Genomic DNA, 18,143 nt, shown 5'->3' on the forward strand with positions numbered 1-18,143 from the left:
TGCGTTTCACGGGCGTCTCGGGACTCGAGTACACGAGAGAGGACATCCTAACCATCAGAGAGCCTTCTTCTGACTTTTTTACGACAACTCTCGCCAATTCGCTGAAACTTTTTTCCAGAGTTGCTATCGGCGCGCTCTTCAAAGCCTCGCGATCGAGTACACAAGTCCGGCTACTTAAGCGGAGACATCGTCTAACGCAGGGGTGCTCAATGTGTCGGGCATTTTTGGCCGATCTCGACGGCTTACCGCGAGAAAAAAAAAAAAAGATAGCTATTTTTTCTAACCAAAACTCACCGCGCATGTGCAAACAACGACAGTACAGGAAAACACGCTAGTCGGCAAGGTCCCCGCTATTTTAAGCCCTCGTTTAAGAAATCTTATCAAACAGGAGTATGGATGCTGTTGGAGGACACTTTTTCGTCCGCGTGTTCATTTAATTTCGGGTAGTGAGAATGTTGGTTATCCAAATAAAGGCTGAGGACGATGAAGAGTTTCTTCAAAGTTTTTTACTTACAGAATATTCCGGGCACTTATGAGTTACAGACAATGGGTGAAGAGAGCAGATCACAAGTGCGAAGATACAGAGAAAATACACATCCTTCATCTTGTCAGAAGGGCGGACCATGGCTTTGATCAAACCTGTGGCATGACATCGGGGCTTTCCACTTAGACAAAAGGTTTCTGTCTCAACTGGTTCTAGCTGGCAATGGATTATTACAAAGTGTCCAGTATGCAGTTCATCAAGGTTACCCTACGTGCAGAGATGCGCTCAAGGACACATCTGGCTACAGAGCAGAGCAGAGCCCTACTGAGGACATGAGGAAATTATGCAGTCATGACCAAATATGGACATAAGACACACTTCAATGCTGGCGTGAAGAAAACAAAAACATATCACTTTCATACAGAATGGGAGACGGACTTATTTTTCACGATATCATTTTTGAAGTTCGCTTGCCTCATCTGCCAGCGGAGTTAAATCTGTTGCGGTATTTTCAAACTGTTTATAGAAAATATGACGCCGACATTCCGCCGAAAAGCAAGGTGAGAATGAGAAAAGTGAGCGAACTAAAATCCCAATTGGCCGCACAGCAAAATCTCTGCAGCTGTAAAGGAGTACAGTTACATGGCACTGTGAAGCCATGGCTGGTGTGGAAAGACATCGGAAATTGTATTTCTCACTGCAGTTGGATCATCTGACATGAGTGACACGCCGCAGGCGTGCATTATCATTCGTATGATCATCAACGTGAACTCAGATAGTTACAAAAAATGTTTATGGGGCACTATGTTATGTTATGCAGGGCACACAAACATACATTTACACAAAAAGAATCCTCAATATACTATAAATAAATGTGTTTTGCATTTTTGTAGTGGGTGGATCTTTGTGACTTAGTCATTCTATTTCATTATTGGTCATTCTAAAAAAAAAGATTTGAGAATTTTGTGAAATACTGGATTTGTTTATTCTTTTGTCTTTCTGCCATTGCCATCAAATTTTGAAACAAATAATAAACATTTCGAGTTGCTTGTGATGAACTAATACACAGGTTTTACTTTTTGAAAAAAATTTAATAAATGCGGTTTGCGTCGATATTAAAAAAATAATATTCCACTGCCTTTTGTTTTCCGTGTTAGCATACAGGTAAGTGCCTATATATATTTTCCATCCATCCATTTGCCGCTTATCCTCACGACTTTCGCTGGGAGTGCTGGAGCCTATCCCAGCTGTCAACGGGCAGGAGGCAGGGTACTCCCTGAACTGGTTGCCAGCCAATCGTAGGGCACAGAGACAAACAGCCACACTCACAATCACCTAGGGGCAATTTAGAGTGTCTGTGCCGCCCATATATATTTTATATTTTTTATAGTTATGTTGTTATAGCTAACAAAAATTGCTACGGTGTGTGCTGAACTCTGTAACGTCCGTGAACCATTCCTCGTTGATATAAAAGCATATTCCACCGACTTTAATTTCCGTGTTAGCATACAGGTAAGTGCTCCTCCTTCGTGATTTCTGTCACATAGATAAAAGATCAAGGGCACAATACTGCCTTTGTGACGGAGTCCTGAGTCCCATGGTGTGGCACAAGACTTCAATTGAACTGTAGTCATCTGGAGACACTGACAAATATAACTGTGTGTCAGCTGCATAGCTATGGTAGTCAAAAATAAATTTTTGAAAAATTTCACCCGAAGGTAGGATATACAGGCTGAACAGGAGAGGTCCAAGAACTGACCCTTGAGGAACCCCATAGGTCATTGCCATTCGGTGAGTAGCTCCTTTCCTCTAGGTAGGACCTAAATCATTGAAGGACCGTTCCCTTTAGTCCTACCCATGTTTCCAACCTGTTTAGCAGTATATTGTAATTTACAGGATCAAAAGCCACACCGAAATCCTACAAGACCAAAATTGATGTCACGAACGAGGCTCGAGGGCGGACCCAAATGCACAACTCCAGAGGCAAGCAGGTAGTGTACAGAAAGCCTTTATTCGGTCCGTGGTCAATGATCAGTGAGTCAGTCAGGAAAAGCAGCAGTATCAGAAGAGGCACGCTTACTAGAATGGTTAGGGAACAGGCGAGGGTCAGTACACAGGGAATTAAAACTAACGAGAACGGGAACGAGGCATGAGAATCAACGATTTGGCAGAGGACTAGTTGTCCCGCGTGTCCTATAAGTACTGGGTGCAATCAGCCAAAACAGGGTGCAGGTGTGTGCTGACTAATTGGATGGCCAAGCCCAGCCTGCTCAGGATGCCAGGAGCATGACAACTGACACCTTTCCTGAGTCAGTATTCAACTTTATATCATTTCGCACTCTGATAAGAGCAGATTCTGTACTTTGATGAGTACAGAAACCTGATTGAAACTTGTCATAAAGTCAATTTAAATTCAAGAAATTGCTGAGTTGACTAAAAATAACTTTCTCAAGAATCTTGGCTATGAATGGCAGATTTGAGATGGGTCTATAGCTTGCTAACGTCCAGTGCTCTGTGTTTTTTAGAAGAGGCTTAGCAGCAGCTTCTTTGAGAGCTTTGGGAAACTCGCCAAACTGAAGTGAGCAATTCATTATTTGCTGCAAATCAGGTAGCACTAACTTCACAATAGTCTTGAAAAAGTCAACTGTTATTGAGTCGGGGCAGCTCATTGATGGTTTCAACTGCTGAACAGTTTTCTCTACAGTTTTTTGGGCAACTGTTTGAAATTCTGACAAGTTAATAGAGTTTTCTCTGGATGACTTCAGATGTGAGATCATTCTATCTTTTTGCTGATTTGTGCTGACATTTGGCCTGAGGGATTGTATTTTTTCTGTGAAACAATGGGCAAACTCATTGCCTATAAGATTATTTTGGATAGAGGTGAGACAGGCTCTCCGAATCCAGGAGGAGCTTCAAGAAGACTGAACCGCTGCAGCCAAGGTGATCAGAAAGAAGGCCAGGAGAGTACTTGGTTCATCTGTATACCTCAATAAACACATTCTAATTTGCCAGATGGTTTGCTCTTCAAAGTTGGCTAATCTGTTCTATAACGGGGTTCCAGACATATGTGACATATGTGACAAATGTACTGTAGCACCCAATGACTTATTTTGGTTTTGTGACGTCATGTCATGATTGCTTAGCAACTGGGTTCCCCGCTGTTTGTCTCTAGTTTTATCCTCCCTCCCTCCGTCATTACTATCAAGCATTTTCATTTTTAGTTTGATTTATTTATTGATAGTTTTTTTCCCTCTGGTTATTTTTGTGATTTGTTCATTTTGTATTATTTGTATTTTATTATTATTTTTTCATTGCCCAGTGGTTAGAGCATTGGTTTGGTAAACCAGGGCTTGTGAGTTTCGATCTCACTGGGGCCTCTTCTCCCCAAGAGGGGTTCCGTCAGGAAGGGCATCCGGCGTAAAAACTGTGCCAAACAAATATGAGCGTTCATTTGAGATGTCACGCTGTGGCGACTCCTAACGGGACAAGCCAAAAGAAACTCTCATTATTTTTACAAACTACCAGTTTCATATTTGGTTTAAAGGTCAAGTGTCATCCCTCTAAACATTCTAAAATAGATAGTGAAATGAATTATTCACTTAAATGTCTACACGAAAAAATAATTATGAGCGGAGAGCACGTCATCCATGCGCAAAGTTGCGGAAGTCTCATTCGACATCCAAGTGGTCGCCATATTGGCTGCATTTCCTGTCCGACATCACCCCGGACAATCGCCATTGAAAACACGTGTGCCCCGTACTGTGGGACACGCCCCTTCAGACACGGAAGCTCTTTTAGAAGAAGAAAACGTCTCACAATCAAGTCAAGTGTCCGAAGCAATATTATCCTATCATTTCGAGCCATATTTAGATTACATGCGGATCACTTCTAACTAACAACAGACTCCCCGACAGCATGAAGCGTACTCAGCCGCGAGCGATCACAACACTGCGGCCCGGGTGCGACGAGCAGATCACGGCTTCGGCCGGGGTGGCACCGAGGTGGCTCATTGCGGCACTGAGCTGCGGTGGTTCATCTCGGCGCAGAGCCAGGCTGCTTTACGGCGTTGTCATAGCGGTGTTGTTCATCATGGACGACGGCGGCGGCTGTGTACAACCCTGTCGGCAATGGTGCACTCAGCCGGGTGCAATGACAACACTGTAAAGCGGCCCGGCTTGGCGCCGAAGATGAGCCACCCAGCCGAAGCCGTGACCGGCGGACGCGGCGCCGAAGGCTGCCGCGTCGTGCCTCGCAGATGAGCACGGCTTCGACCAGGCTGGCTGGGAGGCGACAGACTCCCAGGGAGTATATATGAGCCAGCTTGGCCGAAGCCGTGCTCGTCCGCAAGGCATGATGCGGGAGCCTTCACTGGCGAGCCGTCACGGCAGCCTTCGTGGGCAAGCTCGATGCGGAAGCTGTCCGACGCGCACGTCGACACATTTCGCACCCCTGTCATATGTACGCAGATCTTTTGTTACATTATGAGAGACGGATAACATGGTCCTCCCCAAACTATTATTTTTTTTAGTACCTGTATACACACCTACCTGTATTTTGGAACTGAAGTATGTCTTATGTCCATATTTAGTCACGACTCTGTGGTGTTTACATAATTCACCCGCGGGACCTCGAGTTGGGGTGCGGGGTTCCGCACGGACTGTTTTTGTTGTTCCGCTTCCGGAGGATAGGTTAACAGAGTTCCCGCCGTTATGCGAGTAGTGTTTTGATGTCGAACAATAAAGCAAGTTCTGTTCCTGTGTCCGACACTCCGCCTCCGACTCCTTTTCTCCGGCGCTACACTGGTGACCCCGACGTCAGTCCCGGCGTTTTCGAGACTGAAACGAACATGGCAACCGCCATCCTCAAATTGCCGGAGTTTTGGGAGACGTCCGCGGCAGCGTGGTTCGCACAGACTGAGGCTCAGTTCGCCCTCCGCGGGATCTCAGATGATTCCACGCGTTACTACCACGTTGTCTCAGCACTCGGGAGCTCAACGGCGGCCAGAGCAGTGAACTTCATCACCTCTCCCCCGGCCCGAGATAAGTATGCTGGGATCAAGGCTCACCTTCTCAAGGTTTTTGAGCTTTCACGGCCGGAACGTGCCCGACGTCGGTTGCTCGCGAACAGTACTGCCACTGAGCCCCGGGCCCTGGCCGAGGAGGCCGACCGTTTCTTCCGGGCAACCCAGCGTTTCTCCCCTGAGACGCTGGCCGCGACGCGCAGTTACTCACCTTCGGGCGCGGGGGTGGCATCCAGCAGGGGCCCCTTCGGCACCGACAGGCGTGCTGGCACAGGCTTGTGCTACTTCCATGCCCGTTTCGGTGCGAAAGCGAAGAGGTGCCGCGCCCCTTGCAACTACGACGCGTTGGGAAACGCCAAAGCCCACGCTTCGCAGCGGCCGTGAGCGTGGGCGCGAAGAGCCGGCTGCTGTTCGTCAAGGACAACCTTTCCGGGCGCAAATTCCTTTGCGACACCGGCGCCCAGAGGAGCGTCCTGACGGCCACTGCGGAGGACGCCGCTGGCGGGACTCATGGGCCACACCTACTGTCCGCTAATGGCTCCCCTATCCGCTCTTATGGCATGAGGACTGTGGACTTGTGTTTCAGGAGTCAGCGCTTCACATGGGACTTTGTCACTGCGGATGTCTCATTCCCTCTCCTCGGCGCTGATTTTTTTTGTGCCCACGGGCTGCTGGTGGATGTTAAGAGGGGCCGTCTGGTGGATGCACCGACTTTTTCCACGGTCGCCTGTGTCCGCAATGAGGCGACTTATGGTGGTCTCTCCAGTTCGCTATCGGACGGCACCAAGTACCAACTCCTCCTTGGTGAGTTCCCTGGCTTGACACGGCCCACTTTCTCCTCTGCCACGACTAAACATGGGGTCGAGCACCACATTGAGACCAAGGGCCCCCCGATCCACGCGAGGGCCCGACGGCTTGATCCCGAGAAGCTAGCAGTCGCTAAGTCCGAGTTTGCCAACATGGAGCGTCTGGGCATCGTCCGCCGCTCGGATAGCCCGTGGGCCTCGCCACTACACATCGTCCCTAAACCGAGTGGTGGGTGGCGACCGTGTGGTGACTACCGCCGCCTTAACGACGCCACCACGCCCAACCGCTACCCTGTTCCACACATTCAGGACTTCTCAGCCCACCTGGCAGGCAAAATCTTGTTCTCCAAGGTCGACCTGGTGCGCGGGTATCACCAGGTTCCCGTGCACCCCTCAGACGTTCCCAAGACAGCTGTAATCACTCCGTTTGGACTGTTCGAGTTTCTGAGGATGCCGTTTGGTCTTAAAAACGCGGCACAATCTTTCCAGCGTTTAATGCATTCTGTGCTCAGGGACTTGCCATTTGTGTTCGTCTATTTGGATGACATCCTCGTCGCCAGCTCCTCGGAGGATGAACATCTGACGCACCTCCGCGACCTCTTCGCAAGACTTGAGCAGCATGGCCTGATCATCAACCCGGCGAAGTGTGTTTTCGGGGTGCCCTCTATCCAGTTCCTCGGGCACCTCATAGACAAGAACGGCGCCGCCCCCCTTCCGGCAAAGGTGGAGGCCGTCTCCGCTTTTCCCCGACCTCGCTCGGCTTGGGGCCTCCGGGAGTTCCTGGGGATGGTGACTTTCTACCACCGGTTCATCCGCCGGGCGGCCCACATCATGCGCCCGCTCTATGAGGCTCTTAAAGACAAGGCCCCCAACCGGGACGTTGAATGGACGGCCGAGAGGATGGAAGCCTTCGAGGCTACGAAGGCCGCACTGAGTCGTGCCGCTATGCTGGCCCACCCGACCCACGGGGCCCCTGTCGCTCTCACTACCGATGCATCGGACTACGCTGTTGGAGCCGTATTCGAACAGTGGGTCGGCGGCGCCTGGCAACCGCTTGGCTTTTTCAGCCGTCAGCTGGTCCCCAGGGAGCGCAAATACAGCACGTTCGATAGAGAGCTCCTCGGCCTCTGGCTGGCGATCCGCCACTTCCGCTCCCTATTGGAAGGCCGTGAGTTCACGGCATATGTGGACCATAAACCCCTCACTTTCGCCATGTCCAAGGTGGCCGAGCCGTGGTCCGCCCGCCAGCAACGCCAACTGTCGTTCATCTCTGAGTACACTACGGACATCCAACACATCGCCGGCAAATCCAATGTGGTCGCGGACTGCCTCTCCAGGGCGATTGTCGGTACTGTGCATCTGGGTCTCGACTACTCCCGCATGAGGGCAGACCAGGCCTCGGACCACGGGGTGCAGGCCCTCAAGACTTCTGACACGGGTTTGCGCCTGGAGGAAGTCGCGGTTGGTGACTCGGGCGTCTGGTTGCTGTGCGACCTCTCAGCTGACCAGCCTCGGCCGCTGGTCCCTGCAAACTGGCGAAGAGCTGTTTTCGAGGCGGTCCACAACCTCTCCCACCCCGGAAGGAAACCGTCCGTGAGGCTGGTGGCCCAGAAGTTCGTGTGGCGCGGTCTCAAGAAAGATGTGCAAGCCTGGGTCGACTCGTGCGTGGCCTGTCAGCGGGCTAAGGTGCGTCGCCACACAAAAGCCCCCTTGGAGCCCTTCGCTGTCCCCAAGAGGAGGTTTGACCACGTCAACGTCGACTTGGTAGGTCCACTTCCTCCCTCGCACGGATTCACCTACTTGCTCACCATGGTGGACAGGACGACCCGCTGGCCCGAAGCCGTTCCCCTCTCCTCGACAACGTCGTCAGACGTGGCCCGGGCGTTCATCGGCACGTGGGTTGCACACTTCGGGACACCGTGCGACCTTTCCTCAGATCGTGGCCCTCAGTTTACCTCTGAACTCTGGAACGCAGTCGCTGAGAGTTTGGGGGTCAAGCTGCACCGCGCTACCGCCTATCACCCCCAGGCGAACGGTCTTTGCAAGCGGTTCCACCGCTCCATGAAAGCAGCCCTGCGTGCCGGCTTGACGGACGGCAACTGGTTGGATAAGCTCCCGTGGGTCATGCTCGACCTCAGGTGCGCCCCCAAGGAGGACCTGTTGTCCTCATCCGCCGAACTCGTCTACGGCCAGCCACTGCGGGTCCCCGGCGAATTCATCCCGGACGCCACAGCGCCCTGGTCCGCAGCCAGGCAACGGTCCTCCCTGCTGGAGGCCGCAAAAGTGTTCGCGCCGGTTCCCACGTCGCAACATGGCACCCCAGCTGCCCGGCTGCCCCGTCACCTGCGCTCTGCGGATTTTGTGTTTGTTTGTCATGACGCCCACCGTGGACCTCTCCGCCCCCCATACGACGGGCCGTTCAGGGTCCTGGAGCACGGGGATGAGAGCCTGCTCGTGGACATTGGCGGCAGACCCGAGACTGTTTCCGTGGACAGGGTCAAACCCGCGCACCTGGACATTGCCCAGCCTTTGGGGTTGCCCCCCCCCCCGCGCCGGGGTCGTCCCCCTTTGCCCTCTGCCCCTGCGCCCGGCGGGGTACCCTTGACCCCGCCTGAGCCCTTGTCCCGTGACTCAATGGACAGTGCGGCCCCGCCCCCCTCGGCCCCTACAGTGCACACCCGCCGGGGTCGGGTCATCATCCCTCCACGGCACAAGGATTTTGACTATGGGTGAATTCTGGGGGGGCTTGTGTGGTGTTTACATAATTCACCCGCGGGACCTCGAGTTGGGGTGCGGGGTTCCGCACGGACTGTTTTTGTTGTTGCGCTTCCGGAGGATAGGTTAACAGAGTTCCCGCCGTTATGCGAGTAGTGTTTTGATGTCGAACAATAAAGCAAGTTCTGTTCCTGTGTCCGACACTCCGCCTCCGACTCCTTTTCTCCGGCGCTACAACTCCATAATTTCCTGATGTCCTCAGTGGAGCTCTATTCTGTAGCCAGATGTGTCCTTGAGCACATCTCTGCACGTAGGCTGACCTTGATGAACTGCATACTGGACACTTTGTAATAATCCATTGCCAGCTAGAACCGGTTGAGACAGAAACCCTTTGTCTAAGTGAAAAAGCCCCGATGTCATGCCACAGGTTTGATACCACCCATGGTCCGCCCTTCTGACAAGATGAAGGATGTGTATTTTCTCTGTATCTTCGCACTTGTGATCTGCTCTCTTCACCCATTGTCTGTAACTCAAAAGTGCCCGTAATATTCTGTAAGTAAATTCTTCGAAGAAACTGTTCATCATCTCCAGCATTTATTTGGATAACCAACATTCTCACTACCCGGAATTAAACAAACACATGGAGGAAAAAAAGCGTCCTTCAACAGAACCCATGAAGCTCGCGTCGAGCTACCTTCCAGCAGGTAAAATTAATAGAAACAAACGAGTCCGCTGGAGTGCGCTCCTGCCATGTATGTCGCTTCCTGCTTCTTCTCGAAAACAAATCCTTGAGAGGATTTTCAAGGCAGGAGTTACAAAAAGCTGTATGCGTCAAAATCATGTTTCGTGGTGAAAAATCGCATGGGTCCATGTCAGCTGCCGTTTTTTATTAATAACATACTAAAAATCATGCATTTCATGACAGTGGCCCTTTAAGTGGCAGCAAAAGGTACGGTGGCCTGGAATTGCAAAGGCAAAACCAAGAAGAGTAACACCATAGGTAGATATAGCTAGAACACGCCCCTTTTGCACTGCGTGATGACGGCGATGCTCAACTAGAAGAGTCAGATTCATCAGCGCAGCTTTACACTGCAGGTGCATTCCTTGTGTGTGGACGGCAAGAAAACCTGAGACAAAGGGTGCCGCTCGTTACTGCATGCGGTTGTGTACAACCCCGTACCATTCACATGCAAAAATAGAAATGTTCATTCTTTAATCATGTTCTTTCCACCAAACCCCATTTGTGTGGATAGGAAATCCTTTGGCGTTGAACAAAAGTTAATAATATGGAAATCGGTTGAGAAATGAGCGAGTGACTTAATTTCAGTGTCCCGACATATGTCTTTTGACGGGGAACATGGACCTTCCCAATATGGCGGCGTGGTTAGAACGTTATTTGGCTTGGCTGCTATACTACGCTGGCGTATTCAGTTTCAGCTTCGTAGCGATTAGAATGTTTGTGAGAAAGTTTGTGAATCAACATTTCACCTGTGAATGACAGATTTTTAATTGGCTGGTAACTTTCTTTTCATTTAAGGTGAGTGTTTTTTTCCCCAAACACAACCCTTTAACGATTTTAAATGTACAGCACATTATCATAATACTAGCCGCATTTGTAGGTTCCTTTCAAAGAGCGTAAGGAGGTGTTTCAGCTGACTAGCATGGACTACTAGCTTCGGTATTTGACGTTGTACACGAGTCGGTAAAAAGTATTGTGCGAACATTTCAGTTGTGATGTAACTGGGGCTCATTTATGTGGATCCATATGGATAGCTATCCATTTTCTGAGCAGCGTATCCTCACAAGGGTCGCAGGAATGCTGGAACCTACCCCGTCTATATTTTCTAATGATGTACTATGCTGCGTCAAATATTGTTTTACAAAAATAATAATGTTCAGTTTTAAAATCATTTGCATTTAAAAGTGTTTATTATTGTGCTCGTTTGCAGTTTACAACATCATGATCCTGAGATGTTCCAATGTTTGTGAAAGTACTTGTGGCAACTAAAATGAAATGTATTTGTCTTTTTATATTATTTGCATTTGTATGGTCTTTTGTAACATTGCGAGCCCTTGAATGCCCTAATTTCAACTCTCAGTATGTGTTATGTGTACTGAAGAATCCTTTATCTAACAAGGTAAATGACAGATTTGTTTGAAAACCCTGAGATTCCTTTCAGAATCGCAGTTTTTATGGCATACTATACTACAAAATATGTACACCTGAAACATTGAATGCAATTAGGGTTTGTAATGTGCAGACAAAATGAAGAGTCAGAAGTTATTGTTGTGACGCATTAAAAAAATAGTACAAACACCAAGGAAAGTCAAACAAGCGTGTGAGTCTGTTGGTCATCAAAATTCATGAAATTGTTCTGTGTTCACCAAGAAAGTGATAAAAGCATTTTTTTTTTATTAAATTGAAACTGTTGCGAGAAGTCTTGTCGTCCCACGGTTCCCACAGTCCATGTTAGTCAAGCCAAATATAACCTCATTTCCATCTTAAAATCTTTTTGACAGGTTCCTACAGATCATTGATATTTTGTGGCAATGGTAAAATGTTTTTATTAGATATGTCAAAATATTGAAAAGAATAAAGTCATAAAATAGTGTACATGAATCTATACAATGCGTTTTTGAATTGACCTCTGAAATACCTGTTTGTCTAATTCGAATTTATTGAGATGCACCAGCACCAAAAGCATTTTTTTTGTTTTTTGTCTAATTTCAGCAAACAAGCCCCACTCCTGAAATGCAGGTTGACGGAGGAGAGGAGAAGACGAGCGTGCGAGGAGCAGCAGCAGCAGCAACAGCAGCGACAGGCACTGTAAAGCCAGTATGGGCTTTGCTTGAAGAAGCGGGGCAATTGAAGACAGAAGGGAACGCTTTCTACCGGGAAAAGAACATCCGGGCAGCTGTTGGCCGTTATCACCGCGCTCTTTTGGTCCTGAGAAGCCTCAGCTCTGAAGTGCCGTTGACTTTGAAAGGATTTGGACCTGAGAGGCCAGCTCTCACGTCTGAACAAGAGACATCGCTCAGAAACATACAAGTGGACTGCTTCAACAACCTAGCTGGTATATTAAAAAATGGCAGCGTGCAAGTGTAACTGGATTAGCAACACATAGATTCAGTATAACAGCACCCACAGTCATACATATACTGTATATTCTTTATCATCTATAAGTAGAGACATCTGCTATATACTTTACAGATATCCATATTCAGTCTGTCTTATAATTACCCCAGGCAACCAAAGCAGCCAGCAAGATGGTCGTTCGATTGATACAGTGGCAAAAATGGTTTACTTCTATTTACTGTAATTCCCGGCCTACACGGCGCACGTGGTTAGAAGCCTCACCGAGTACATTTGTAAAGGAAATACCATTTGGTACATACATACACCACAGCTGTGTAAAAGCTGTAAGTGCCCACATTGAAACCTCCATTCAAACGTGATATTTACCAAGAAAGATGGTAGATAGAAAGTTTAACACTAGCGCAGCGCTAACGCTAACAGGGCCAGTTAAAATAAAACTTACTGGTAAATATCACTGAGACATGCCAGTAACACAGCAGCAACACGCTAGCACAGCGCTAACGGGGCCGGTAAAAGTCACTTCCTTGGCACATATATTCCACCGGTCTCATTCTTACCTTTTTCGCTCAAGTGCCCCCTTGACGCCGTTAGAAAAAATGCACAAATTAGCCGCATCACTGCATAAACTGCAGGGTTGAAAGCGTGTGAAAAAAGTTACGGCTTGTAGGCCGAAAATTACGGTAGTCATATAATTGTTTGTTCCATCATATAACTGTATCTATCAATAACTATAATGTAGCTGCATACATCTATATAAAGATGGATAGAAACAATATGTATGAGAGAAGTACCACATAGTTGAGACTGTATACAATTTGTCTTTTTTAGCATGTTTGCTGCAGAAAGAGAATGTGGACTACGCCCGTGTCCAGGACTACAGTCTGCGAGTGTTGGAGGAGCGACCAACTGACACCAAAGCTCTGTACAGGGCTGGTGTGGCCACATTGGAACTGGGAGATGCACAAAAAGCCAAGCATTACCTGACGCAAGCCTGCAAGATGCAGCCAAATGGTAATTTGTTTTTGGCTTCTACACGCCAGTGTTCACTCGCCTTTTTTCGCACTGCGGACCAGTTTAGAGTAAGGAAGAATTTTCAGGCATGTGATTTGAAAATGAATGCATGAAAAACGACTGAAAAATAGCCAGGGGTCTGGGGCCATCCTGTACTTTCTACTTTGGCTTCAGACCAGACTTTTTTTTTTTTTTTTTTACTCAAAAAAGAGAGTCTTTTCCAGTTTCACCACATTTTATTCTATTATTCACATACCGACATTCATTAAAGCAGCAGCATGTCTAACTCTCTTTGCTTTACGTTGCCCAGACTTTGTTGCTAAATAAAGCGCAGGTGGGCGGTGTTTGTAATTGACCCCTCTGTGGATATTGCGCAATCCGCGTCACTGACCAATCAGAGGCCAGAGATCTGCATAAACCAAAGCCCGTTTTTGCTCCCGCCATTTTCTCAGACAACATTGCATGGTCCAGTATAGGTTTAGTTAGCGTTTTATCGCGTATTTGGGTTATTTAACAAAAAATATGGTTAAGAGGTGTAGTCACGGACTTTGTAATAGTGACGACAGGTATCCTGAAAGGCTAGTTGGTGGAGTTCGATTCGTACCCTTTCCAAAACCGAAGACCCAGTACGAAAAATACCTTCGATGGATAAAACTTTGTGGAAGACCGCATCATCAACTAAATCCATTTAATATCAACCGGAACACATATGTTTGCACGAAGGTATGCCCTATATTTGATTTTCAATACATGTCTCGTATAAATGAATTCGAAGTTCTTCGCTAGCATAACACTGCTGCGTGTGAACGATTGACACACTTATTCTTTGTTGAGCGATATTTAGCGATGATCGGACTGCACAAACATATTGATTTCTTGCTGGCTCGCGGCCGAAGCATAACCAGACTGTGTTTGCACGAAGATATGCCCTAAATTAGATTTTTAATACACGTCTCGTATAAATGAATGAGACGTTCTGAACTAGCATAACACCGCTACGTGTGAACGATTGAGACACTTATTCTTTGTTGAGCGATATTTAGCGATGATCGGACTGCACAAACGTATCGATTTCTTGCTGGCTCGTGGTCGAAAGTTAACCAGACTGTGTTTGCACGAAGATATGCCCTAAATTTGATTTTTAATACACGTCTCGTATAAATGAATGAGACGTTCTCCGCTAGCATAACATTGCTGCGTGTGAATGATTGAATGAAATCAGAAGCATGGCGTCTCTCTCAGTTAAGAATATATTGTATTTAGAATCTATAATATATCATTGATTTGAATGAAATCAGAAGCATGGAGTCTGTCTCAGTTCAGAATGTATTGTATTGTATTTGCCATTTTTACTGTTTGTCTTACATCAGCGCACATGGCGTGACGTCACTTCAGGAGGCGTGGTTAAGTGCCCTGTACGGAGGGGTCAATTATGAGTGTACCCCTTTAAGAGACAGAGGGGGGTGGTGTCAAGTAAACAAGGAAGTAGAAGTAGGCTGAGCAGCAGACTGCATGCTTTTGTTTAAAAAAACAAAAAACAAAAGCCCGTCAGGCTGTGCTTTACTGCGCTGGATCGGTTTTCATCTGCACTAAAAATGTGCGACAAGTGTGCAATTGCATTGGTCAAGACTACACAAAATAAGCAATGTCTTTCAATATCTATGTATTTCTACTTGTAATAAACTTTACCCACAGGATTTTTCATGCTCAACTGCAGGTTTGCGAGTGCGATGGTGCGTCTGTCAAATCACAGTGACTGCAAATGGCCCCATAAACTGCCTCTTATACATCAAGCGTTTTCATTGGTCGAATGCAGAACACACATCAAAAGACTCATATCAAATTTTCCGCCTCACTTGCAAAAGTTCATTTTCCGATTCGACAAGTGTGGATTGTGGAACAGGTTAGGGCCGGAATATTGCAGAAAAACAGAAAATACATATATTTTTTTATCCATGCAATTTATGTCCTGTCTGCTCTGTAAAAAAACTCGCTTCACAAAGATGGGTTGATGGAAATGACAGGAATGGCTTATCTTTTAAGTTCAGGGTGCATGGTTTCTGTCGTTGGGTAGTTTGGCGCCACACCAATATTTTGAGCAGTCAATGCGGGTGAGATACTTGTTGAGATAAACTCGTATTTTAGGAAGGATTCCTTATATTTTCTATTCAGAGACTTCCTCTTTATTTGAGGTCATGCGCTCTTCTTCCCACCCCTTACTTGGGTTTTCCTTTTGTAAAGAAGCTCTCCAAAGTTTTTTTTTTTTTCAACTCATTTTCGCTTTTGTTAGTGGCCTTATTCGTAACGCAGTCTAGTTGTTTTTTTTTTGTTTGTGAATCTCCGATTCAAAAGAATTCTGTTGTGTGAACGTTATGAACTGAATCGGTTTGTGAAATGATGGGTTCTTTGAGCTCAGCTGCCGTGAGCGAGTTAGCTGGGCGTGGGAAAACAAGCGTTCTGTGCAGTCTTGACATGTCAATTGAGAGAGCTGTTGCGACGGAGAAGAGTCGGTCAGTTTTAAAAATAATACGGAGTTGACACGCAAAATGCAATGCAACAGAAATTATATAAATTGGTCTTTTCTCTGCGCCCTGCTAACAAATGCCTCACGGACCACTGCTATAGTCCATTTAATGCTATTTTACTATATTTAAATACCAGGACATTCCCAAGAGTATTGAAGTGTAAATCACATTGTTCACGATTTTAAATTGAGAGCAATAAGTGAAATTAAGTTAAGAGAAAAGAGAAGTATGGAGAACTAAACAGTAGTTTACACTAACACAAGGGAAGCCACTATTGAGTGAATACAGTCAGTATTCCTGTTTCCACGGCAATTAAGTGGTTCAAGTATACACCATCATACAAATTACTGTAAAGCTGTCATTTCTAAGAATTACCACATTGATATGTGTCATTCTACAGTTTTCTGCGGTTCAATGTATGAAGTGGAGCGCTTAAAATGACAACCAAATGTTGAATCAAGTAATTTATTCCTGTTTTGGAAATTTCTTCTATCACAGATGCCAACGTCAGGAGGTACCTGCAGATTGTTGAGGAGAAGCTGAGCCATGATTTACTCCAGGAGAAGGCCATGTATCGAAGCATGTTTGCTTCCAGCACAAAGAGCAGCGTCGGAGAATAGGTTAACCAGACTGACTGGCGGATTGTACTGAATTCTAATGCCGCCTCATCCAAGACCGACGACTTGTTGAAGCTGAATGAATGGGGGACCAACTTAATGATCTGAAATTAAATCCTGAACTGCCAGTGTCTCATTTGTTTCAGAGGTGATCGAGGGACAGCAGTGATCAAAGGTTTGGACAAACTTTATATGGTGCATGTGAATGAGAAACCGTTTCAAAACTTTTCACTTGTATTGAATGTTAACCATAAAAAAAAAATTGTCTCAGCAAGTTGAAGGTCTCATCCAGAGGACCTATATGTTATTTATATATCACAAAAACGTAGCTAATTTTTCATTAAAAATGTTTTAAAAATGCAACACAACAAAAATGAAAGAATTTAGCGCCAAAGTGCACATTTTCTTTGTAGTACAAATGCCTTCATTGTCTGTTTCAAACCGAGGCTCACTTGAAGCTGCGTCCGTGTGACGTCACGCCAAGACAACCCCAGTAAACACAATGGCTTCCTACACAGACAATCATACAGGCTGCAAGTGGGATCTAGAGGAGGTAGACAGCAGTGATGAAGAAGATTTTATGGAATGCTCTGTGGAAGAGATAGGAACTGAAGAGGAGGAAGTTTCTTATTCTTCCCATGTTCAAAAAACATCGGATGCAGGTTTTATGCAACTATATATGTTTGAACCTGAGTTGACGAATGCAACACAAGGACAGGATTCGGTGAGATCTGACAAAGTTGATGTGAAACTTCGACCCCAAAACACAGACTGGTAGGTGCCTCAAGAATTCTACGTACACCTGGTTGACAAAATAATCCAATTCAAACACATTTAAATGTCTGATGCTGGTTGCACACAACAGTGAGTCGTTTGTTGTACAAGCGACTGAGTCGGCGTAAAACAAAAATCGAAACCATCGGTATCCTTCTGCGTTTAAAGATTTAGCCCGTAATTTAAATAATGCACCTAACACTTGAGAGCGCACACTGCCGAAGTTGATTTTCAGGAAGACCTCATCGTCAACAGTACACTCACTCTATAGTGTCCAAATTTCGTCACCACCTAAAGCTCACATGGATAAGGATATTAACTCACATAAATATCTGTATCGGTATTGTACTTACATTTAAAACGAGGTAGATACTTGTCAATACCAAACAATTGAACACGTACATACTTACTTGCTACCGAAGTCAAATGAAGGTTTTACCTGGTTTTCAAAGCAGTCCTCCGTGAAATGCTTGGCACATATTACTGTCGACTTTCATTTGTAAGTCCAATGTGCTCACTTTGTCTCCACAAACCTGGTCCATAACCTGCCCATCTGTTCATCTTTATGCCATTCTTGTAAGATGACTGTCATCGCTTGACCGGAATAGCCGTATGCAACACACTTCCTCACCATCTTTGGTAGCTTTTTCACTCTCTGGCTAAATGTCTTGGCGTGACGTGACATTCGGAGGGGCAGGGGGGTGTTGGTTACAGAACTTGGTACATCTAAGTGACATTTTGAACAAAATCTTGAGGCTGACTTTGGCACTAATTTATTTCATTTCTGTTGTGTTGACAATTTTTTTAAATACTTTTTTCTAAAATTTTAGCTACATTTGTATGATAGACAAAATACATTTCCTCTGGATTGGGCCTTTAAGATGATAAATGGTGTTTCCTCGCAACACAGTGTATGTTAAAATCTGAATATCAATCATGGTCACAGAGTTGTCTCTGAAACCAAAGACTGTCATCTTTGTGTATTTTCAACAAAATCATTTTGTTTTATAAATTCTACAGGGATAGTTTTAATGTATGGCTTTGTATTTATGACAGTGGATGTTTAGTTTGAGGTTTATTTTATTTATTGTGAA

General features: G+C 46.2%; 1 protein-coding gene across 6 annotated transcripts; it reads left to right on the forward strand.

The window, feature by feature from the left end:
* Window positions 1-2,115: 2,115 nt before the first annotated feature.
* Window positions 2,116-17,856, forward strand: ttc9c (tetratricopeptide repeat domain 9C). Of its 6 annotated transcripts, none has more exons than XM_061835101.1 (5): window positions 2,116-2,275; window positions 2,381-2,475; window positions 11,757-12,099; window positions 12,951-13,133; window positions 16,157-17,856. In XM_061835101.1, exons 2-5 carry the CDS (start codon window positions 2,452-2,454, stop codon window positions 16,276-16,278), a joined length of 672 nt encoding a protein of 223 aa, XP_061691085.1. In that variant the 5' UTR covers window positions 2,116-2,275; window positions 2,381-2,451; the 3' UTR covers window positions 16,279-17,856. The 6 variants fall into 6 exon arrangements, with proteins under 6 accessions (XP_061691085.1, XP_061691088.1, XP_061691089.1 ...); XM_061835105.1 differs by lacking the exons at window positions 2,116-2,275; window positions 2,381-2,475 and adding exons at window positions 2,719-2,793; window positions 3,010-3,062; XM_061835104.1 differs by lacking the exons at window positions 2,116-2,275; window positions 2,381-2,475 and adding an exon at window positions 2,704-2,793.
* Window positions 17,857-18,143: the final 287 nt, after the last annotated feature.

The sequence above is a fragment of the Syngnathoides biaculeatus genome, chromosome 11 (genome assembly GCF_019802595.1).
Source record: "Syngnathoides biaculeatus isolate LvHL_M chromosome 11, ASM1980259v1, whole genome shotgun sequence".
In the NCBI taxonomy this organism is placed as follows: domain Eukaryota; kingdom Metazoa; phylum Chordata; class Actinopteri; order Syngnathiformes; family Syngnathidae; genus Syngnathoides; species Syngnathoides biaculeatus.